General features: G+C 40.7%; 1 protein-coding gene across 4 annotated transcripts in view; it reads right to left on the reverse strand.

The window, feature by feature from the left end:
* Positions 1 to 8,622: 8,622 nt before the first annotated feature.
* Positions 8,623 to 25,824, reverse strand: part of CHRM3 (cholinergic receptor muscarinic 3) — a 224,552-nt gene continuing 207,350 nt past the window's right edge. For all 4 annotated transcript variants that reach the window (XM_081905820.1, XM_081905822.1, XM_081905821.1 and 1 more), the window contains one exon: positions 8,623 to 15,334. In XM_081905820.1, coding sequence (XP_081761946.1) covers positions 13,519 to 15,315 — 1,797 coding nt within the window. In that variant the 5' untranslated portion in view covers positions 15,316 to 15,334 and the 3' untranslated portion in view covers positions 8,623 to 13,518. The remainder of the gene's footprint in view (positions 15,335 to 25,824) is intronic.

Here is a 25,824-nt window from a genome sequence, read left to right on the forward strand (position 1 = left end):
AGAACAATTTAGCTCCAGGGTGGTAAACTCATTTTGTGCTTAATTATTGTATTATATTTATTAATAATAATGAAAAATATAGATTTTGTCTACGTTGTTTCTAGTATAGTGTCCTTTTTATTTTGTTGGGTACACTCACACCATGACAGGTATGTTTCAGAGGTTATCATTGTTTCTGACAGAAAATCATTTCTTCCTATCACTGTGTTCTGTGTTGGAAAAGCTTTGACTTGCTGCTGTTTACATAGCTAGGGAGATGGGTGGCGCTGTGGGTTAAACCACAGAGCCTAGGGTTTGCTGATCAGAAGGTCGGTGGTTTGAATCCCTGTGACGGGGTGAGCTCCCGTTGCTCGGTCCCAGCTCCTGCCCACCTAGCAGTTCGAAAGCACGCCAAAGTGCAAGTAGATAAACAGGTACTGCTACAGCGGGAAGGTAAACAGTGTTTCTGTGCGCTGCTCTGGTTCGGCAAAAGCGGCTTAGTCATGCTGGCCACATGACCCAGAAACTGTACACTGGCTCCTTCGGCCAATAAAACAAGATAAGTGCTGCAACCTCATAGTCGTCCGCAACTGGACCTAATGGTCAGGGGTCCCTGTACCTTTTACATAGCTAGCACTTCAGGTTATTATGTAGGAAAGCTTTTTGACTGGATCACAATATTTCTTCTTACTCCTTTGTTTGGTGGCAAGGGAGTGAAGGGAGGGCACTGAGGGAATTTCCCCTTCTTATAATTGGGATATTTAGTCCCATTTACCTGGGGATAAGCCCCATTGAAAATTATGGGGCTTCTTTATAGGACTGTGTTGTTAACTGGGTTTACGCTTCTTAAATAGTTTCTCTTAATATGTACCACAGAACTTTCCTCTCTCTGGGAATGGTGTTGGTATGATTGGGTACCACTTGTGATATACTCTGAGAAACCTTTAACTTGAAACAAAAAAATTCCTTCCAGTAGCACCTTAAAGACCAACTAAGTTAGTTCTTGGTATGAGCTTTCGTGTGCATGCACACTTCTTCAGATACACTGAAACAGAAGTTTCCAGACCCTTCTATATAGTGAGAAGGTGGGGAGGGCTATTACTCAGAAGGGTGGTGGGAATGGGTGATTGGCAGATAGCTGTGATGAGCCTGTTGACAACTCTTAACAACTGCAATAGGTCTTACAGGAAAAAGCAAGGGGTGAGAAGGTGAAAAGTGGCTTTGTCATGTATAATGAGATAAGAATCCAATGTCTTTGTTCAGACCAGGTCTCTCCATGGTTTTAAGTTTGGTGATCAGTTGCAATTCAGCAGCTTCTCTTTCCAGTCTATTTCTGAAATTCCTTTGTAGTAAACAGCTACTTTGAGATCTTGTATAGAATGTCCTGGGAGATTGAAGTGTTCTCCTACTGGTTTCTCTGTCTTGTGATTCCTGATGTCTGATTTATGTCCGTTTATTCTTTGGCGTAAGGTGTGGCCTGTTTGTCCAATATAGATATAGAGAGCTGAAGGACACTGTTGGCATTTGACATCCTGCCATACTTTAAAGGATTGCAGATAAGGAAGAAAGTTGCTGCTTTCTTTACACCTCTGTGAACTCTCAGTGTGGTGCTTCTCTTGTGAGAGGGCCAACTTGCAGGGTGGCAAAGGGCAGAGACTTTCTTCCCTGGATTCTGTTGGGGCCTCACAATATCATACAGCCCTGCCAGATCTCAGGAAGAGTGGGGCAGGACAGCAGGCCTTCCACCTCAGCCCCTATTTTCTTTGTTTCCCCAGCCTACCCCTCCCTCAGTTTTAAAGTGTTCTGTTGAGGTGTGAAGTTGCTACTGGTTTATAGGACTAGAAAAGAATTTTACTCTCAATCACAATTGACCCTTGGTCAAGAGTTTCTTGTCATTCTCTCACTGATTGGCAGGTTATTGTTTTGACACTTAACCAATTTAATTGTCACAATTTGGGCAGAAATGACATTGGGCAGGACCTAATCATATTCCTCGTGCCCACCCCGCTTACAGGATCCTAAAGGGGTACAACAGTTCCCAGCTCAAGCTCAGGTAGACCAGGCCTGCTGCTACTCACCTCAGGTTGCCAGCGGTATTCCAGTTTTTACTGGTCCACAGTAAAACTGGATTGTTTATGCTGGTTAACTCCTAGCAAGCATGCAAGTCTAATGCTCCTGCCTCATAAACTGCTTCTTTTAGCAAAGGGAAATTCCAGTTGAAAGATTTCCTAGGCATATGATCAGACTTTCTGAATTGAGGCTTGTCTAATTTCATTACGATGTGTATGATTCCATGCTGAATATGTGCTTAAGTTTTGCACTTGAGAATTCCCCCGCCCCCTCACCCCAAACTGGAAGACATTGTCTTGTGGTATTGCAAATCTGAACAAGCTTTTATAGTAGTTTTGCTCTTCAATGCATTGACTTTTGAGGGCTTTTTTAAAGTGGGGTGGGGATAATCTTTCACATGAACTTTGCAGGTTTAGCTTCTGTTGGCTCAAATGAGCTTTGTTAGCTGTTCTGAAAGGTAACATTTTCTGTTTTTGCGGTGACAATTCTGGTCCTCATTTCCCTGGCTTGTTGGATTCCAAATCTTCTTATGAATGAGTGTACAGCATTTGCAGTATACACACCTGTCCATGGTAATGTAGAACCAGAAAGGTATACAAAAAAGGATCAGATATGGGTTTCTTTTCCTTTTCAAGCAAGACTTTTGGAATGTGGTTTTATACAGCTACAGTATTTTGTTAAATTAAATTAAATACTCAATGAAGTACAGAACTAGCCAGCCTGCAGAATATTCAACAGTGAAACAATGTGATGTATGGATATAGATTCACTGGTATTCCTTTCTTTTCTTGCAATGCCTAACATTTTGGATTTTTAAATTTTACCACTTGTTTCTAAATATAATCAGACAGCATTTTGAGAATTTTATCAATTCACTCTCCTGTCCACTTTCATGAACTAGGGTATGTATGCTTTAGAGCTGCTTTGGGGCTAGTTTTTAACATTAAATGTGCATATAACCTTGTTCAGTTATGTATAGTGTTGTATTATAAATGGGAATGTCACTGTGAGATTGTGTACTAGTGTTGAAATTTGGTAAATACGTTGCAGTGGTGTGCAGAAATAGTCTGGTAATATTGCTGCTTGAAAGAAGAAGAAAAAAATCTTCCCAGTTTATTACCCATGGCAAACAATGCCTTGTTAAGTGTTGGTTTTATATGTGACCAAGATGGAGCCAGGAAGTTTAATCCTAGCACATGCTAACCCATACTTGGATTAACTAACTTGGGAAAATTATACTTTACCAATAAGCAGTTACTGAAATAGAGGGAATCAGTGAGGGAAGAATTGATTGCGTCTCTGCCAGTGTCCCCTAATTAGCTCAGGTAACTTACAGCAAGCATTGTTGCTTTACTTCCAGTGGTCAGGAGTCCTTCAAGCTTAGAAAAATAAATAAAATGAAACAACCCCAGTCCAACAAACAAGCATATGGAAGCATGCTTCTTCAGAATATTTTTATTAGATAGCAACTCTGTTGGAACAAGAGTGCTAATCAGTGCAGGAAATGACACTGAAGTAGTGACTGCTTAGTTGCGTATTGTGAAAATTAGCTAGTGTGAACACTAGGATAATTAGGTCTGTCAACATGGTCTCTCTTAAGTCCACCCAGGGCTTAATTCATGGCTGAATAAGTTGGGAAAATTGGTGCACTGCCCTCCCCAAAACCACTTATGGGCATGTCTTTTTTTCCCCCAGGCACCATTCACACATGAAATTGTGGGGCAGTTAGTTCCTTCTTGTCTAGAAAAGCTTCCACAAGAAATTAATGAATCTGAGCAAAACCTTACGTGGTGCAGTCAACAGCAAAAGTTCTTCAGTTATCTTCAGTGAGAACTAGCTTAGTTTCCCCCTAAATAAGATGAGATGGACAGTTGGGGAATTTTTGTTAGGAAATATAATGGTAGAATACCCCTTTCCCCCATATATGGATGTTAACAGGAACATGAGAACAATTTGATGTTTTTATTGCTGCCTCAGAAGCAATTAATAAACAATACACTTCATATAGAAATGAGCATGTGTCAGTATATGGCAACAAAAATAAGTTACAAGTGACAAAATATTTAAGTTTACAAGGTGTACAAAATTTCAAAATATGAAGAGACTGCAACTTAAAAACTCAAATAAGTTAAAACCTCAACTATCTTGAAGACTTGAAAAATATACATACAACTTCACTCAATCACACAATTTACAATTTTTTTGTCATTTTTAATCTGATACATCCAGATACTTTAAACAGTATGAAGTTTAGTAGGTTAAACTGCATTTTAGTACCAAATGGGGATCCCTGAGGGCACATAACAGGATACAAGGGTTAACTTCTTATGAAACTTGTTGAGTTTTTAGTGATATTTATTCACATTATGTTAGCACTTCTTAATTCAGCATACCTTACCAACATTTCCCCATTAGCTGGAGGTTTGAAAGTGGAATGGTAGAAGGGCTTTGCATAAATTATCCTGGTTTGCGTTGTTTAGTAACATTTCTGCAAAACATTGTTTTCTCATGAATATATGCATGTAAAATGCATAATTGGAGATATTTTTTTTTTACTAAGAACGGTTGTATAGTTGCAGTTGTGCTCCTGTCAGTTGAAGGATTCTCAGCATTTCAAATATTAGTAATAGGATGATATATTAAGAAAAGCCTGAAATGTTGCTGTAGAAATTCTTGTGAACCCATTTGCAAGAGGGGAGGCTGACCCAGGTCTCTTCACTGTTCCCTTCCAGTTTCCCCTCCATTCTTTCACAGCTACCTTTTCTCCTGATTTCCCCAAGGCAAACTACATATCTCTTCACAGAGCATGTTTTAGGTGTACTCCCCAAACCATGTAACATGCGAAAAACAAGTGTGTATGAAGGCAGGCACGTGCATTAAGAGGACTGGAGTTGGACTTTAGCTACCTGGGGAATGTATACCCAGAAGCAAACTGGGTTTGTTGCTGTGTGGTATCTGAAGTAGTCTGAGAGGGCCCTAGAGTGAAACCAAAATGGCTGTAAGACTGAGGGAACCAACTGAAACACTCAGTGTAGCCAGTTGCTCCATAACTAAGTAGTCTAACTGCAAAGGGGCAATGTTGGTAATGTTGTTGGAAGGATCAGAAGAACAGAACTTAAAACCAGTCTGCAGGGAAGTAAATTTTAAAAGAGAAAAACCGAACAAATACTTTCATAATTCTAGCCCCCTTCATCTTGGAATAAGCACCACTGAATTCAATAAGACATACTTCTGAGTAGACGTGTTAGAACTGCACTGTAAAACTCTCCATTAAAAATTGTTGGGAAGAACTGGATTCAGTATATTAATTTGCTGTATGCATGTCTTGGCTGCAGTCTATGAGCATCTGTTTTAACCCGTGTGTGTGTGTGTGTGTGTGTGTGTGTGTGTGTGTGTTTTGTGTGGTGGGAGAACAAGTTACTAAATATACTGAGAAATGTATGGGAGGGCATGCAACAACCAGCATGGCAGCTGCTAATGAAGAAAGGGAGACTTAGAATGGACTTCAGAAACTGTTCTGCTCTCTTATCATGCAGGATTGTGGTTTTTGGCATTTGAAACAGAGTTAAAGGTGTAGGCACTCAGATTTTATGCAAGGGGTGGTGGTGGATCCTGAATATTTGCCCTTTGCTTCTCTCAACCAACTAGCTCTATACATTTTTATGGAACATCCAACATTTTATAAGAAGCTGGGAACATAAATACATTAAAAGCAAGCATTATCGGATGGGGGGTGGGTGGGGGGAGGGTTACATTCCTGTTTCTTTAAGCCAGTAGGTGAGTGATATAAGTTTGCACTTTGTGTTACTTCTGTTGAAATGAATTAGGTCAAAATTATAATCAACAGACATTTTGGCAAGTGTGCATTTTTGTGTGTGAATATTGCCAAATGAGCCTAGTAGATAGCATCAAGGAAATTTAAGACAGTGACTCAGTTCAGAACTGGCAACCCTGAGTTCCCACTGTGAGAATAAGACGCAGCACGCTTGGCGTATTCATGCTGCACTCTCCCTTTTACCCTGTTTTGCACTAATGAATAAAATATTTGATTTAAAGCTAGCCACAATTTCTTGTGAATTCCAAATTCAGAACTGTGGTTTGTTTAAACTATGATTTGAAACTAAGTCAGGATCTGAAACCAAGGTTTGATTCAGCTTGTTCTCAGTAACCAGTTTTAGACAAGACACAATTTCCCCAGGTTCACACCTCACAAGAAAAATTTAATTAGTTTAAAATGTAAAATTAAGCTTTTGTTCACCTCTTCATGTGTGCAACAGAGGAGAGGAAATGGGGAGTGTGGATGCTCAAGACTTGCTGCAGTTTATTCTTACAGTAGAAAACACAATTGCCCACATAATAATGGACAGTGACAGATTTATCATGCAGCCCAATCCAGTAAGGAGATTTTGCTACTATTACTCTCCAATCAACTTTGAGCCGTTACCGTAGGTCTAGAATGGGGGAGGGGAGTTATGAGCAGCTGGACAGTACTTATGCTTTAGTATCCCTTGAGCACCCACCAGTTTGTTACCAGAACAAGGCTAGTGGTGGTCAAATAAGAGGAATCAGTGCAACGATCCTCTGAACGACTGCTTTTCCAAGGCAAGAGCATATAGATCCCTTGTGTCAGCATTGCCAGCTACTGTAGATCAGGGTATATGACCTTCCCTATATGAGCTTCCCCAATATTGCACTCTCTCTTAAAAGCTACCCTGCTTGTTCTATTGCAGAGCTAGTTTTCTTCCACTGACCTCAGATTTACAGAAATAGGGAGAGAAACCGGAAACACATTTGAAACGTTCAGGCAACACGTTGCGATTATGTAAACGTTACATCATCAGCTTTTGGTACACATTGTCTAGTACAATCAGATATGATTTTTATATTAGATTAGTATTATTTTTATCTTATCAAGCAAGCAGGACTATGAGCAGCAACTAAGGGGGAAAATGGAATTCTCAGTTTCCATTAATGTAGCTGTTATCAAGGTTATTCAGGGGAAAGGCAGCTTGTAGGTTACAATGGAACTTGTGCTGGTAAGTTCCAACAGAAGTGAAGGTGCCACCTAATCAGATTTCAGAGTGGCTTTTTGTTTTTTTTTAAAGAAATCCACCTGTTAAGCAAAAGTGCAATCTGGCACGATAAATATTGTTAGCAGAGCCCTGTTCTTCAATGATAAGTAGGCTGTATTTCACATTTAGAATTCATAATGTTACTGTTATGATTTTTGTGTTGGGTTTTAAATAACTTTCTTAATGCTTCCTCTGGCTAGTAATAGTAGGGTGCTAGATTTGCAAATAGTTTGCCTTTTTCCTGTCTTGATGAACTACTCACTGTGGAGAAGCACTCATTGTATGTCCACTTAATGTTGCTTTTGCAGACTGCAGTTGTGCATGATTTGCTTAAAAATCACTAAAGCAAGAGGGTGTTGGGGTGGAGAAGAGCCTTGTGGAACTAACCTGGACCAAGATTTAAATTAATTATCATTAAAATAGGAAATTAAGCACTAACATGTATGCTGAGGAAAATACAGGGATTGTATATCCTGGAAAGGTTTTATTGGTTTAACATTCATTGGACATGCACCCTACCTACAGAACCACAATCCAAAATTGCACAGCAGAGCTAATGTGTGAGGGAAGAATGATAGAAACTTTCTGTCTCCCTAATACCCCTATGATTTAAGGGTCCTTCACAGGGAGGTAGCACTGAGCCCATGCTGTTTATTCCACAGCCAAAGGAATGCAGTTCAATAAAGTTAAAACATGCCATCTATAATCCAAGTATAGTGGGTGAAGCTGAGCTGAAAAATACCCCTTTCTATTTTGTTTTTATTGGTGCTGAGAAATGTTTCCAGTTTTTCTTGTGCTTTCAACAGCTCTTTGGAACATTTGTTATTTTTGTCCAAGCCCTGGATATGAAGTGTCGCTTACAGAGAGCTGTTCAGGAAACCTCAAAGGTCTATTTTGTTGCTACACCACTTTCTCATTCCAGGCTAGCAACAGAAATAAAGTTGCAGTGTTTTGAAGTATTCTCCTCTACCCACAAAAAAAGACAGACAGAAAGAAAAAGTTTCGATAAGTATTCACTACAAGTCAACTGTTATTCCTGCAGTGAGTTCTTGAAACAGCCAAGCAATGTAGAAAATGTCAATAACCTCATAAAACCAACTGGCGCTATTTTGAACTGGCCATAACTTTCCCTCTGGGAACTGGTATAGATAACTGGTATAGATTTCCCTCTCTGCTCCTTGTTGTTTAGAACAGATAAAACAAATGATACATCAGTACTAGTCAATGTTGCTTCTTTAAGCAAAGGGGTAGATGGTGGCAGCCTGTTCTTCATCAACACATGAATGCCCTTCAGCCTGAGCATATATTAGATTAGTTTGTCTTTTATTGTAGCTTATGTTGAAAACTATCTATCCATCTGTCTATCTGTCTATCTATTGCCTCTTTAGTTTAACTTTTGGTCTATAGACTGCATCTGCATGCAACAGGCTTGAGTAGTTTGTTTGACAGTGCCAATGCCGCCCCCTTTTTAATCTTAAAAAAAATATGTTTTATTTGTCTGTTTATTTTTTACTGACTGTTCCCATAGGTACCCTGCTGCTTTCTGTCACCTACTCAAGCTTCCCCCAAATTTCTCATCTTTTTTTTTTAAAAAAATCACTTACCACTCCTACTGCAATTCAATGATGCTGCATTCCCTCCCCACCCACATTTGTCCTTTTTAAAAAGAAAATGTCAATACATGTAGCTTCCAAAGGGTTTACCATTCCTGCTCTACACAGTTGTGTCTATGACAGAATGTTTGTGCCCCAACTGCCTCTATTACCTAGGGGCTGCTACTCTTTGAAGAACAAGCCAATTTCATACATGCATGCAGTCAGGTGTGTTTTTATACATGTAGATGGACCCGAAGGTGCTATATATTCCTATATGCATGCACTTTTTTGCAGCCTGATCCACGATACCAGCATCAGCCACCTTAAGGCTCCTTGGGGTACTCTTGCCTAGTGGGAGATGACATCAAGGTATCAGTGTAGATTTTGTACAAGCAATTCCTATTGGCTGTTAAGGTCATTTTACACCAGCACTATCACTAGTTAACAGAGTGCAATGAAGGTCTAGAGGGAAGGAACTAAAATTTAGCTATCATGGGATGCTCTTTTTATACTGTCAATTGCTCAAAAGAACACTTCCAATCTGTATTAGCATTAGGATGCAGCTCTTAAGTTGCTCAGAGGTATATCTAGCTGTTTGTTTGTTTCTTTGAGCCAGACCCTGTCGCTAAGGCACTCGTGGAACTCTATTTCTGGTAGGGGGTGGTGCATGCCGGGTCCCTCCTGGTATGAAAGTAGCAGTGAAACTGAGCATACCTGCACGATAATGGACTAGGCTGTTAAATTCTTACTGACCAAAGCACACTCGGGCTCGCACAATAAAATCAACCACAACCCTACCCTTAAAATTGCACTGTTCCATCAAGAAGCCATTGAACATTTTATAGTTGCACTACAATTACAAAGGATCGTTAAAGACATCTTCACACATCAAACATCAGATTTATTTAATTTTATTTCTCTGAAAACAATCCCCGCATGTTTGCTTCTTTCGTGTAAACAGTGGCGACAAGTTGTTTTTTTGCAAAAAAATGCTAACTTTTGATTTAAAAAAATACTCTCTCATTAATAAATCAGCAATATGCAAGTTAGCCTCCTTGTTGTAGTCTGGCTTCCTCACATCTCATAGAGGAAATTGTATTTACCCTAAATAGCAAAAGATAACGATATGACAATATATATGTATGAATATACTGTATATATAAATGTTAAAACAATAGTTGTAAGGTCAACTTGAGCTATGAAATGTCTTTCTGTGTCTTAATAAGTAACTCAAGAGGCAATGTTCTAACAAGCTGCAATGTCCTAACAAGCTGCAAGAACTTAGAGGGAGGAAGCACTATTTGCTGTCAGGTTCCTGTTCCCACTGAAGTTTTGCATTCATAGGGCCAGGAGGCAAAATGCCCCTCAGTCCATGGCCGTATGCCCACTCACTTGTTAAAAACAGATCATTCTAATGGTCAGTGGGGCATTCTCTGCCATCGCCCAAGGTATTTGCTTTTTCTGTTTTCCATCTTTAACACTAGCCTATATGTGGATTGACTGAGATGGCTCAGTTGGTGGAGCATGGGCTTCTTAAGATTCAGGGTTGTGGGTTCGAGCCCCACATTGGGCCAAACAATTTCCACATTGCAGGGGGTTGGACTAGATGATCCTTGGGATCCCTTTCAACTGTCCAGTTCTATGATTCTATGAAATCCATGCCTCTCCTTTTGTCCACAGTTCCAAGGGAACAGGCAAGTTTGCAAACCTACCAGGAAGGGATTGCTTAGGAAATTATTTGTAGCCCCATCCCCACACAATGCTTCTCTGGTCTGAATTCCACCCTTAAAAAAAAGAAAAAAGATTGGTGTTCCTGTTATATTTGTTTGGGTAGAATATGTAACTGGCTTTTTAGATGAGCCTGGCATGAGACCTTTATATGTGATGGTCTTCTAAAGTGCCTTGGGTTGCATGTGAGTTTTAAAAAATAAAAGCAGATCTGGCATTTGGTATGGGGTGCAATTCTGACATTCACTCAAGTTCACCATTTGTATTTTATTTATTTGTTGTTTAAATTTACAGCCCCCACCTTTCTACACAATGGTATCTAAGCTATTCCAATTCTGCAACTTGTGGTCCTGGCCTCTAAAGCACTACACCCCTATGCATGCCAGCACTCCTAATCACTTGGTTCCATAGGAAAAGCAAAAACACACCCATCCTTTAGAGTTCCTACCTGGAAGTTCTCCACTGCTTAGAGTCTGATAGTAGTTGCTGCTTTCCAACCTGTTTTGTGTCATCGTCCCCCTCCCCAATTCTTGGAAAAGCTTTTCCTGTTCAGTGTATACTTGTCATGCAGTTCATAGGAGCTTGCCCCTATACACCTTTGGGTGTACGTGGCAGCTGCAGCTATCCTGACCTCCAGCCCTGCCGAGACCAGTCTATGTTGGTGGAGTGCAATAAACGGGGGAAACTCTTCCGTGCTCACAAATGGAACCTACTACAATCAGTGATGCACAGACCTGAAAGCTGTGTTCATTTCTCAAGAACACCTTTATGATTTTGCATTTAAAGGACATTACAGTTGAAGACTGAAGAGCAATATTTATCAACATTTAAATAAAACATTTTGGTGGCTTTTATGTATAAATATTTCTTCATATAAACATAACACAAAATTAAATAGCTCAGATACACAGACACTATTTAATATACTTCCACTGTTGTCAAAATCATCTGTAAACACCATCTCACACTGAATACAAAAGCAGCTTTTATACCAGTTCTGTGTTCACAACACTGATTCCCCTTTTCATAAAGGAAGTTGCACTTTTATTTTTTATTTTTGTTAAATCTGAGTGTCAGGTCTAATGAAAAAAAAAGGAAGAGGAAAAAAAACTCCACAAAGAAGCTTGGTCAATTGAAAGCATAATATACAAAATTACCTTTCAAAATGTAAGTAAATCTGAACTGAAACTAAGTTTTAAATTACAATCCTTTCCTTGGGGAAGTCCTGACTTTTGTGAAGTACAGTATAGGCACAATCCACTTGGAACATCTCCTCTGCAATCATCACTGAGTGAATGGGAGTTGCATAAGAGGACTGTGGGTTGTGTCCAAGATCTCAGGAACTGACCACATTATAAATACCAGGAGCCATCACTGCTCACATCTCAACTATAAATATTAAAGCCCTTTTTTTGTCTTTCTCAGAAGGTGCTTAGCTATTTAAAATAGCAGACTACTTACATTAATTTGGGACATTGTACTGCACAAACTTGAATTTTCCACTACTGGTTGTAACAACAACAACAACAACGATAACAACAACAGAAGCTTTCAAGATTGACAAGCATTTTGGAAAGTGCCAAGTCAGTTTCTTTAAATACATAATTATTTTCCCCCATTTCTAAAAACACTTTCTAAATGTGCAGAAAATAGAGACAGACACTCGTTCTGAGAATCCCCTGGTGCAGTCTGATTTAGGAGCCTGCCTGAGAGAACTGATGTGCTTATTACATAGACTTTTGACTTCTTCAAACCCTTGAATAAATGCACTGAAATAATCACATGCTCTCTTCCTGGTGCTGCCCTCAGAACTCCTTCTTGTCCCCTCTCGCCTACCCCCCAAACCAGCAGAGTGGACTGGACTCCCCTAATCTGCACAGAAGTCACTGTCAACTTCTAAGCAACCTGGAGACTCCCAGAGCCACACTGGGCGCTATCCTATTTGTACTGGCATAATTGAAGTCTGAGAACCAGGCCAAAAGTCCATCGACATCCACGTTTGATGCAGAAGTACATCCTGTAAAGACTGCAGCTCCCAGTATTTTGTGTTCTCTGTTAAAGTAAATATTAGTAAGGATTCTCTCATCTGCATGTGGCCTCACATCTCCAGTTGAGAGACTGTGAGCTCTTCAAGGTACATCTCTATATGAAAAATATACATGATACTCATTTCCGTTGTAAAAATGTGTGGCTATAGTAAGTGCCCTTATTTGTTTGTCTATTTAAAAATATTTCTAACCCGCCCTTCATTGCAAAGCAATTCCAGGACGAGGCACAAACATAATTAAAACTGCATCTATAACAATCATAAAACAGGGGCCTTCTGGTGTTCCTCACTGTGGTGCGCATTTATTGTGAGGGGTTCGCCACTTTAAGGAAAAGCCAAAATTTCAGAATAAATTAGAAAACATAAATATAAGCTGAAAAAATGATTTTCAAGGCCCCTTTGTGCTGCTCGCATCTGACAATCATGATAAGCAGTGCCTCAAAAGACAGGCATCTTATTTCCTGGTAAACAGATGGCAGGCTCTGAGTGCCTTGGTTCCTCCTCTGCAGATTCTTTAATAACTTGGCCCACAAGAATTGTCATTACATCCAAAAGAGGTGAGGAAGGGAAGCTCTAAGAGGTTTGGTGCAACCTAAGCTTAGAATGCACACATATGTTTTCTTTTGATAGATCCGTCCAACTAGTTACTTCAGCTAAAACCTACTTTACTCCTTAGGAATGGGCTAGCTGCATGTGCTCACCTGAGATCCCAGAATGGATTTACATTTGAATAATTGGGCAGATCACCAATAGCTTTCATAATTGCACTGCAACTCCTTGGGATTTTGTAGCAAAACCTTCAGGCGTTTGATTGTTCCTTAGTAAAAACCTCTGCAATTAGTTTGTTTTTGCTTAATGCGGTATAAACCATTACATTAAACAGGAAGTATTAAAAGGATAGATGCATACACCAGACTGATCCTTTCTCATCTTGAAGATGAAATATTTGGAGTTGGCTCCAGCAACCACCCTCCCTCCCATTTTTGCAATCCCTTTAATATGTTTTTCCATTGTTAAACATACTATTTTATGAAGCTTCCCGTGGAATCCGCTTATGAAAAATGACGGACTGTCTCTGCTGGTACTGTTGCTTACGTCGTTTACGTTTGTCACACTGACATAGCAGTAACATCTTAAAAGTGGTTCTGAATGTTTTGTTACACAGTGCATAGCACATAGGGTTCACTGTGCTATTGATGTAGCAAAGCCAATACCCCAGGTTCCAAAAGGTTTGGGGAATACATTTATTACAAAAGGTGTTTACCAAGACCATGATGTTGTATGGGGTCCATGTGATAATGAAGGCAAACAAAATGGCACTGAGTGTCTGTGCAGCTTTCTTTTCTTTGATGAGTGACATTCGTTTCCGCTTGGAGATCTGACTTCTTGTCTTCAAGGCAAACTTCTTGGCCAGGGTAGCTTCCTTGAATGACAAAGGCAGGGCAGCAGGTGCCTTATGTCCTGTTGAAATGCCATCAGTAGCCTTTCCTGTGTGTGTTGCTGATCCTGGTTGAACAGGAAGTTTAGGAAAGCTCTTCTGCAAGTTTCCATCTTCTAAACACTTTTGTGGATGAAGGTTTTTAGGCTTCTTGTCTTTTGACTCTGTGTCCATCTTCGACAATTCATCCTCTGACCGCTGCAGGTCTTCTGATGAGGGTTGCTTTGTAGAGTTTAGGATAGTGTTATGTCCTGGAAGCTTCAATACAATGGAATAGATGGCCCTGGTCTCAGAGGCAATGTCGTCTTCGTCCGACGAAGCAGAGTTCTCAAGAGAAGCGTTGCCATCATTGTTGTTCCAGCTGTCACTGCTGCTGTGCTCCTGATCAACCTGATCTGGGCTTGGCTTCCAGCTCTTGGATGTCATCCAGAAGTGGCAGCCGCCATACTTTCTTCTCTTTGAGCGCTTTGTATTATGCTGCTGCAGCTCATAGCTGCTGCAGCTTCTAGAGCTGCCTGTCTGGTTGACAAAGCGTGCTGCCTCAGCTTCGCTGCCAGAGGCCTGGAGTCCTGCTAACTCTTTGGTACGCTTCTCTGTCTCCTTGTATATCCTCCAGTACAAAATACTCATAATGGTGACAGGCAAATAAAAGGCAGCTATTGCGGTGCCAAAAGTGATGATAGGCTCAGTCAGGAACTGGATGTAACATTCACCTTCACCAACAGTTCGCTCCCCAACAAAATATTGCCAGAACAGAATAGCAGGGGCCCAAAGGACAAAGGAGATGACCCAAGCCAAGCCAATCATCACCCCAGCTCTTCTGGTTGTTCGTTTTGCTCTGTAGGTAAGTGGCCTTGTGATGGAAAAATATCTGTCAAAGCTTATGACCAGCAGATTCATAACTGAGGCATTGCTAGCTACATAGTCGATGGAGAGCCACAGGTCACAGGCCAGGTTTCCCAAAGCCCAGCGGCCCATGATGATATATGTAGTGAACAGGTTCATGGAAATAATGCCAATGATCAAATCTGCACAAGCAAGGCTCAGCAAGAAGTAATTGTTAACAGTTTTCAGCTGTTTGTTGACTTTAAACGCCACAATCACGAGGATGTTTCCTATGATGGTCACAAGGGCCAAGAAGCCAGTGAGCAAAGCAATCAAGACAACTTGCCAAACGGTGTGGCCACCCAGAGGATCAGCAGGAACTTGTGATCCATTGGTCATTTCCATAGTGGTGAAAGAGAAGCTCTCGTTTGTTTGGGAGAGGCCATGACTGCTAGTGAACGAGGATGCATCACTTGGGAGGCCTGTAGTTTGGGAGTCTTGAATCCAGACAGCGCTCACAGAAACCAAGGAAGAGATTGTACTGTTGCTAGATGGGACCATTGTGACGTTCTGACATATTCTGCAAGAGGAGGTGGAGGAGAAAGAGAAGAGAGAGAAAGAAACAAATTAGGATTTGTTACTTTGCTGGCACCACCATATCAGTTATTATTAGTTGAATATCTATTACATCTGAGATATCAAAGTATGTGAAGTGGTTATAGGAAGAACATTTTCAGCTGAGTTAACACAATTTGAGGGAAAAGCAAACGACAAAAACCACTTGCTTTATTAAAACTGCTGCTAGGATATTATTGTGAAACTGAACAGGTGACACATTTTATGGTTTGTTGCACACAAGATCTGAGACATTATATAAGCTTCAAGACTTGAACATAGTGAAAATTGTTCACTAGTTGCTAATTCAAAGGGAAATTGTTATATACTTGGTGGCATATAACACCAAAACATTGTTTAAAATTTTGACACATATACTCAGTCATGCTGAAGATGTAAGAATGAGGCCCTAATCAATAAGGAAGATCAGTCTAATATTAGAAATAGCAATTCAGAGACATTTAAATTTGGAATTTACATGACGAGTTTGCATAGGACTTATTGAGGACTGCTATTGTCTGTGATAAATCTCTTTCACAAATTTTGTACTATTTTACCAAAAATAAGACATAAACATAGTTACTGATCCTCAGCTGGACTAAAAGACAATTCTTCAAAGACTCTTTCAGACTGAGCACCGATCCCAACCTCACATGCTTTCAAATTCCATCATTTAAGTTCAACCTGGTATATTTAATATAGTTATAATATATCTGGCTTGTTAGTTGATTGATAGATGTATTTTATTATATTCTGTAAGCCACCCTGTGTAGGCAAAATATAAACATTTAAACACACACACATACAGAAATTATGTATATAATGCTTGCAGGCTTGCCATAGGCATCTGGTTGGCCACTGTGAGAACAGAATGCTGGACCAAATGGGCCAGTGGCCTAATCCAGCATGTATTAGGACAGATATAGAGAATCACTGATCCTCCAGATATGGCTAAACTACAGTTCCCATTATCCCTGGCTATCGGTCAAGCTTGCTGGGGCAGTTGGGATTTGCAGCTCAGCAACAGATGGCAAGGCGTACTGTGAGGGTGATTGTCTGAAGGAAGGAAGACTGGCCAACTGTGATTACAGAAGTCAAAGGAAGGGCAGGGGTGGCCCCTTTACATGGATAAATACCCCTTTGCCCACTTTTGCCAACACTGAAAGTGTCCCATGGAGGTAGGAGGGCCCTTTAAATTAACTTCAAGTATAAGGGGAATAATTTATTCTATTTGCATACTGCGCGAGGTTTTGCAAACCCAGCCTTTCCTTCTCATTTAAATCAACACACCCTATTTTTCTGCCGCCCTCAAAATGTTCTGTGTTACTTCCCCCATAAAGCTAGAGTCTATTGTGCTGATGGTCTTGGACAGAAGCCCAAACAAAGCAAAAGAGAGAGAAGGGAACGGCAGACTTAGTATTCAAAATCCGATCTCCCTGTACCGCCAATATAATTGGCAAGCTTATATTTCTGCTTTGTCTGCACCGTTATCTAGATGAAGTAGTTTAAACATTGGAGGATTTAGAACTGTGAGATAGGGAAAGCATTATAAATTGCAATGATAACCTGAATGTTGTGTTAAAACTCCAACAATATAACATTCTCTGATTTTCTCTTTATAACAAGACACGGCTCCAGAAAAACAGTCAGACTTAAATTCATTATTCCAGTTACATATTTGTGCCATTTAGAAATACTTCATTATCACACAGGAGCGATGAGCTGGACCCAACATTGCGGGGGCGGGGCGCTGTAACATGTGCATGACATCACATGTGTGATCCCCCCCCCCCCGTTTGACCAGGCCTGCTGAGACATGCGGGAGTCCCTTTGAGGAATGCCAGAGCGCCTTCCCAGAAATAAATCACCCTCCAAGCCTCCTGCCTCCACCCAGCGGGCCAGCGCTCGCCCGTCAGTGGCAGGGGGTACGGAGGGCAAAAATCACCCTCCATGCCTCCCACTGCCACCTGGTGGGGCAGCACTTGCCCAAGAATGCTGCCTCTGCAGCATCCTTGCATGGCATGGCCCAGTCAAGCAGAGGGGCAGCAATGCTGCTGCAACTCTCCTGCTGTCAGACCTGACCCAGGAGTGGCGCTGCGGCTGAGCACGAAGGAGCTTGCAGCCCTTTACAGGAGAGGGGTGGCAACACTGCTGCCGCTGCCTTTTCTCTACTTCGCCCCCGGGTCAGAGCTGACTCAAGAGCAAAGCTGAGGCTGAGCGTTCGTGCTCGCTTGGGGGCTGCAGGGGATGGTGCCCCCCCCAGTATTGCGGGGACTCAGCCCCCTGCCTAGAAAAACTGAGGGGGCTGAAGCCCCTTCCACCACTTATACCTTGCACCCCTGTTATCACACTGCACATTAGTGCCAATTAGAAATGCTTCATTATCATGATTGGACTGTATTTGCTTCTTTGAACCCTTCCTGTCCTTCGCTCACTAAGAATAACTGGGGTGTATGTTCACACAATATCAATGTACAGATAGTTTGTTTCTTCATAATGGATGTTTTTGGTGCAGTAGGTGATCCTGGAACTTTGCATTAAGGCTGTCATTAAGAATGTTGCAGTACAAAGTTAAATGAATGGGAAGAAGGGAAGTCAACCTGAGAGTAGTGCAAAATGTTGAAAGGGGAATGGGCAAGTGTCTACTACAATAGTTTTATTATTTTTCATTAAATCTGTATATTTTCCTTCATGTGAATATCACAGGGAGCTTCACAACATAAAAATACAAAATGAGAAGATGAAAAAATAATAAAAACAAGACAAAACCAACGCACAAACCTTAACACATTTAAAAAGACATATAATGTTAATAAGCCAAAGGCCTGGTTAAATAGAATCTTTTTCACCTGGTACCATGGAATGAAGGTGACAGATGGGAAGAGCATTCCACAAATGGAGAATCACCACAGAAAAAGGCCCATTCTCATATTGCCCCCCTCTTGTTGACAGGTACACAAAGAGGAACCTCAGATAATGATTGCAGGGTCTGGGTCTATTTGTATATACAGTGGTACCTCAGGTTACAGACGCTTCAGGTTACAGACTCTGCTAACCCAGAAATAGTACCTCAGGTTCAGGATGAGAACAGAAATTGCACGGTGGCAGCAGCAGGAGGCCCCATTAGCTAAAGTGGTGCTTCAGGTTACGAACAGACCTCCAGAATGAATTAAATTCTTAATCCGAGGTACCACTGTACTACCCCACATACAACATTTCCATCCTGTATGAGTCACCCAAGCTTTCTGCACTGAGTGGGGCCTGGGGGCTTTAAAGTGTTTATGAGGTAATGTATTTAGAAGCCTCTGCACAGCTAGTTACCCTGATAATGCAGGTTTTCTAGTTGCACAAAGGTTTCTAACACGGTTCAGCTGAATGTAGTTAAAAGCCTTCTTCAGACCCCCTGGGGTGTTGGAGTGTTAGGGAAAGCGCTTTCATGTACCACCTTATGGCCCTCTTCATGGACACATTTAATTCCTGGGGAGAGTTATGAAAACTGCTAAGTGGGGCTTAGGTGGTGCCAATCCTTTCCAATTGCTTATAAAATGGGAAGACCAATCTGTCTGAGCCTTTGCTTATAAAATGGGAAGTCCACTCTGTCTGAGCCTTTGTAGGTTTAATGTTTTTGGAGAGTAGTATAATACTTTGAGACTTTTATGTTATTAGGTGGAAAATACCAACGTTATAGATCAGACTTGACAGGGTGGGTCTCTGCTGTGATCATTGCAGAAACAAAGAACAAATGAACAAAACATTAACAGTGAGAAGGGAAAGGAATAAAATGAATGGGGGTCTCAGAAGTGAAATGAAAGGTTGTGAAGTGTGCATCTCTAGTTTACATCTGTGTTCAGAGACTGATTGATTTTTTGGTCAAAAAATTTATATGCACATTTAATAACAAAAACTAATGGACTAAAATGGGTCTCAGCCTTCCTGGCTTGGATGCCTAGGTTTGTGCTCCATGAACAGAGCTTCCATTCATGGAAGGAGAGTTCTGCATAAGGTAGGAGCCCTTCCATGAGCAGAGATCTTTTATGAGTGGAGGCTCCTTCCATTCAAGGAGTAAAAACTCAGGATCCAGTTCTCTGATTGCTGTTGCTCCAGCACCACTACCCAAACATTATTACTGTAAGGAGAAAATAAAAAGGGACTCAAACTAGTTTAGATTTCATATGTTTCTGTACGAATGACCTGACCAATCAATGCTAAATTAAGGTACACCACACATCTGGCAGTGTACTGATTTTTGAAATTAACATCTTACATTAATTTTATACAAAAATGCAGTCTCAAACGTTATTGCTTAAAATTTAGGCAATCAGAGTTGATTGTTCATTCATACTTTGGCATTGCTTTATCTGTATTAATCAAAAGGAAGTGCATGATGCTGCCACATATATCTTTGAAGCATGATTTCAAAAAATAAATCTAAGCCATAAACCATCATCAAGTTAAGCACATGAATTTTAAAAATATTGGCACTTCTTGTACCAAGCAGGAGTAGCACATCATATTTTATATTCCAGAAGCTCAGTGACTCATTCGTCTCATAATTTTTTGAGCTGCTTTGCAGCCACTCCTAAATGATTGAAACACGTTTCAGTGAAGCCTTCCAGAAATGAATTTAGCTGTGTCACATTGGTTTCTACCTCACTTGTCCTAAAATAAACTTGGGTGCTATAGAAAGAGTCATTTGTTGCATCTTCTAAAGAATATGCCAGGTTTCCCTTTGACTCTTGCAGATCATGGCTACAATATGAATTGGGGCCCAATCCAGTCACCCTCACATTCTTCTCAGTTTTCATTCCTACACATTCTGCTCTGCATTTGGTTATAATACAGACCCCAGCCTTCTAGGGGTGATACAGCCCAGCCTCTAGAGACAGTAGTGCCCTTTAAATTCCTCTTAAAAACTCATTGTTCTCCCCAAAGTTTACTGGATTCTGACTCTCCAATTTTTCAGGTTTTGTACAGGGCTCAGTTTTATTTGTGATACACAGCTGCATTTTGTTTTCATCATGTTTTTAGAAAATTTTGTTGAATGTTGTGAGCTATTATAAATGTGAACTATCAGGATGAGCCCCAGTGAATGCAGCTGATGTTCATATCTGCGTCTAGTCATGCAAGAAGAGGAGTTTTCATACACAAACTTCTGCTGCTTCTGTGGCCCATTCTGCCTAACTGGTCATCAGCAACACCACTCTGACAAGTTCTAGTCACCATTGAAGTTACAGTCACCTATTTAACTTGTGGCTTTGTGTTGCAAATTTAGCAAATTACCAGATTTTCTAGAAACCACTATGGACATTCGTATAAATTATGATTATGTGATTACTTTTAACCAAATAATGGGCATCAAGGTCTGTTTTACAGCTCAAACAGAGTAAATTATCTATAGCATGACATAAATTGTTAATATGACCTTATTATACTATGAGGACCACAAGCTATATCTGCTTTCTCTATTATACTATTTCGGCACAACCCAGTGTTATGTTAGCAGCAGGAATTTTCTGTTTCAGAGCCAACCTTCTAAGTTTTACTTAACAGTTGCCCAATTAAGCTGATGGCTCTTGGAGGTGTACCGTGCCAAAGGGTGAGGCTGCATGTATTAATTTGCCCTATGACCAACTATATTGGATCTATTGATCCCAAAGTATGAGCAGCAGCATAGATACAGTATACAGATTCAAACACTGAAGTATACATTAATGTAAGCTTACATTAATGCTATATAGTAGAATCCACTAGGTGGTGCCATAAACATGCAAATAGAAGTTGCCCCCCCCCCATACAAGTCAGATAAAATTGCTACAATTAATGTATGTAAGATCAAAACAACACTTTTCAAAAAGGTAATAAATATTTCCAATACACTGCTTATTTGTGTATTTGGAAGCTAGAAATGTACAAGGGAACATTTTGTACTGCTTTTGCTCCTAATTGATTTTTGGTTTGGGTAAGCCCAAACTATATACTAGTTCCTGAATGCAATAATAAATGAATCATAATCTTGCATGTAAGTTCACAATTTAGTACAAGCACATGATATAACCTGAGAAGTAGCCAGAACAGCAATCCAAGTTGAGTTACTAATTCAAAAGATCAACCATATGACAATTATGGAGAAAGCACGTAAATCTTGGCATTCCATCCAGGCATTTGGAGATACTGTAAGTTTAAAGTTGATGTTAAAATGGATTGGGTTTAACAAACATGATGAGCTTGTGAGAGCAGCAGAAAAAACAGCAAGTGAATGGGTTTATTAACACATCAGTAGTATTTACCACTGTACTGTAAATTTACCACTGTGTTCTTGTCTTTGGCTGCTCAGTGCATGTGGAGATGGACAAACACCCCAAAGTTAGAGGTTACTCTCTCTTCCCCTCGCCCTACCCACCCTGTAGTAACTTCTTGTTTGCCCCAGCCCTGCAAAGTTCTACTCAGCAGAGACCTTTGGCAGAACACAGGTGGGTTCTGCAACCTTAATGGTTGGGTAGAAGGGGGAACAAGCTACACCTGATAAGTTATCTCATCTGCACAACTAATAATAATAATATTTTTATTACATATACCCCGCCCATCTGCTTGGGTTTCCCCAGCCACTCTGGGTGGTTTACAGCATATCTAAAAACATAAAATATCAAGCGTTAAAAGCCTCCCAATACAGGGTTGTCTTCAGATGTCTTCTATCTTCTTGACATCTGAAGGGAGGGCATTCCACAGGGAGGGCGCCACTACAGATAAGGCCCTCTGCCTGGTTCCCTGTAACTTCGCTACAAGTTACATATAACTAACATGCAAGGCCCTTTTTTGCATCTCTCACCCAAGGGGGGAAAAGGTTGTGTATAAGCAAAACCTACAAAACATGTAGGTCTACTCAGAAGAAAGCCCCACTGAGTTCTAAGAAGGTTTACTCCCATGTCGGTCTGCATGGGATTTGCATCTTTGTCCTCAGTTTCTTGCCTGACTGTTGTTACCCCTGGCTCTGTCTACTGTTAGCTGACCTGCCCTCTCTGCTCCACCAGACCCAGTGGGCACCAGCTGCTTCCAGTTTGTTTTTATCTTTTAAAATCCAAACAGGGCTTTCTTTCAGCTGGAACTCAATTCCAGTACCTCTCAGGTGGGCACCACTGTCATTATAAGAGAACAAGTGAGGCATTCGTAGTGAGTTCCAGCACCTCTTTTTCTAGAAAAATAGCACTGTATATGGTGAAATACCATCATGTAGGAAAGTGCTATCAGAGTGACCTTGATCAAGGTTATTTATGAAAATGTACTTTTGATTTATAGCTTGTGGTGGAAAAGTGTGGTAAAACAACCTTTCCTGTCAAGAGTTCATTAAGGCTTGTTTCACAAATCACAGATAACTGAAGGCTTTAAATTTATTGTTCTGAATTTTTAATTTTGTTACACTGGTAGCACATATAGCTTAAGGATATATGTTGCTGTTTGCTGTCTCTTTTTATTTTTAGGTGATAATATAGGAGGTGGTGGTGGTGGTGGTGGTGGTGGTGATGATGATGATAATAATAATAATAATTATTATTATTATTATTATTATTATTATTATTATTATTATTGGTGCTTTTGGCAATTCAGTGCTTATGGGGAAGTCTAATTTTCCCCCATTCTGAAACCACATTTTTTGGGTGATATGTGAAAGTGAAATTAGACAATAAAAGAATCCCTTATGACAGAGGTTTTCAACCTTTTTGAACCTATGGCTCCCTTGACCAACTGCATTCTTTCTGTGGCACTCCTGTGGAGCTCAGGAGCCCAGTTATGTCACCCCTTGCCTGCACAGCTGGCAGCCTCTCACCCTTTTTCGAACACCCTCCCTTGTTGAGTGTTCCCTCAGTCTCCTCTCCCCTCTCCTTGGGAGTCTTCTGCCACCCCTGGTCTCTGAGCTGCCCCCTCCCTGCTCCAAAGAGAGGTGTCACATCACATTGCCCCACAGGGGCCTGGGACTTATCTGTCCATTCCCAACAGCAAGGGCTTGCCGGCTTGCTTGCCTACTCTGAGGCTGCTTCAGCTCCTGGCAACCAGCACCCCCTGACCAGTCCCAAAGGCACCATTCATTTGCAGGGCTGCTGCAACCAATAGCCATGCAAGTATTTGGGAGGCAGAGATGTGAGAGGGCATCAGAGGAGGGAGGGAAGGAAAGAAAGAAAGAGGGACAGAGGCCAGTGTTGCCTATGGCACCCCTGACTAGGGCGCCATGAAACATTGGTTGAAAACCACTGCCTTATGACATTGGGTTGGGCGAGGCAGAAGATCTTCTATCATTAGCAGTCAGTGCAACAGTGCTGCTGCTGCTGCTTCATACTGGAAGGCAGAAGTGGAGGGGCAAGGTTGGCGTGGTGCAAATGCACTGGCATAGCCAATGCAGAGGTCCATCAGTGTGTTTGCACTGCACCACCCTTCACCTCCCACTGGTCACCACAATGCAGCTGATTGGAGGTTATGTTAGCATCCCACCTCACTGACTTCTACTGCCCTTTATTTTAATCCACTTGAGCACTGAAACCCAACACTTTTGCTATGCATCAAATTGAAGAATGAAACAAATCTTTGCTAGCATAGAGTCAGGCTAGCGATGATCATCCTCAGCCTAGGCTAAGGATAACCAAATTGATCCATTCCATTATTTTCCCCCAAACTGAGTTAATTCTGCATGAATTAGGAGAATAACTCTAATGTTGGAATTGCTGTGCACTGGGACTCAATGTGACTACTGTTATCAATACTGCTGCAACACATAGGGTGGGCGACTATGGTTTCTTGTCAATATGAAAGAGAGTAATCAGCATAGAAATAAGAAATATCAGTATGTCAAGAGGCAAAATTATTTTGAAACCTCTTATAAACCTAACCATGGTTTGAAATATATATATATATCCAAACAAAATTGGACAGGAAAAGAAAAGAAGCAGATAAAGGGGAACAGGTTGATGAATACACTGGAAGAAATGACCTATGTAAAGTTAAAAGGTCCAAATAGATACAGCTTGGTTTAAAAAAAGATACACAGAGGGAGGAAAAAACGAGAAGGCCACCTGATACTTCTTTCCAAGTATCTGAACATTCAGCACTGAAGGGAGAGAGAATATGTAAGGAATCTCTCTCTGCGGGGACCAAACAAGGCCTCTTGGATGTAAAAGCAGCAGCAATACCACTCAGCTAACAGATAATTTCCATTAGCTTAAAGTAGTCATAACTCTTTAGTTTCTTTCCTCTTGGCCTACAGCCACTGCAGAACAAGGACATTGCTAACTATTTGGGGTAGCTAGAAGTGATAGGATAAGGACTTCATAACAGTAATATTGATGGCTATAAGTGCACAGAAACATTTTTTTTCAAAAACGATACAGTGCTTGAAATTGAGCCAAAGGTAGGAGTCAGAATCTCCCAAAACTTTGAGGCTTTTATCTATGAGGAGACACAAACTACCCCAACTTCTCTGTTTATTTTTAATGGAAATTGTGTTGTTATAAAGATCTGCATGATAATTACAGGTCAGATAACAAGCCATTAAAAGCCAGAATATCATTATTATGTACAGAATTCCAATAACTGAAAAATAAGCTCATTTCCCTTGGAACCTTTTTTTTAAAGTCTGTCTTCTTAAAGTTCTCCCTCGCTCAGGCATAAAACTTTGCTATTTCATGTAGTAATTGAATTTCCATTGGGGCGGGGGGAGAACTATACTGGTCTAGTCAGCTCATGATGACAGTGATGCTGAGTAATGGCATTCAAACTTTAAATGTATAGAACTGGATTTTCTCTACAGAACATAATTTTTAAGCTCCTTCCGTTCTTGTGCAAAATACAAAGTAAAACATGCCTAGCTACTGTATAATGAGATGGTGTTAGAAAGCTTTCATTTAATGCATTGGGAGGAATTCAGTGTTCTAAGAAATGGTGCCCAGTTCTAAATATTATCCTGAAATACAAAATACCACTCACTCTTATAAGAACTTGCTCTATCTTTACTTGCATCAAAATTTCATTGGACATTTCCCACATCTGTCTCATAACATCACTTCAGAAGTTACCCTCATGGGCAAGTTAAGCCAAATATATTTCAAGAAGATAAACATGTGGTCTCAGTTGAATCACTTCACAGGCCATGTGGGGTCTCACATGACTGAACGCAGCTCAATCTTCAAAACAAACAAAACATAAAAACCCTGCACACAGAAAACTAGATGCCAGTAAGAAAGTTAAAAGAATCAATTCCCACTTAATTTGCCAGGTTGTCAGTGTTCAAGGATTTACATTTGCTTGTTTGTTTAAGATATGGAGGAGCACTCTGGCCTCCAGCTGCAGTCCACAGTGATACAACCAGACACAGCTTTACCACCTTATCTGCTGTTCATGTGAAGGATAGGCCTCAGAGATGCATGAAACAGGCACACACACCACCACCACCACCCTTGAGAATTGGTCCTA

This window comes from Podarcis melisellensis (genome assembly GCF_964234715.1).
Source record: "Podarcis melisellensis genome assembly, chromosome: 3".
Lineage (NCBI taxonomy): Eukaryota > Metazoa > Chordata > Lepidosauria > Squamata > Lacertidae > Podarcis > Podarcis melisellensis.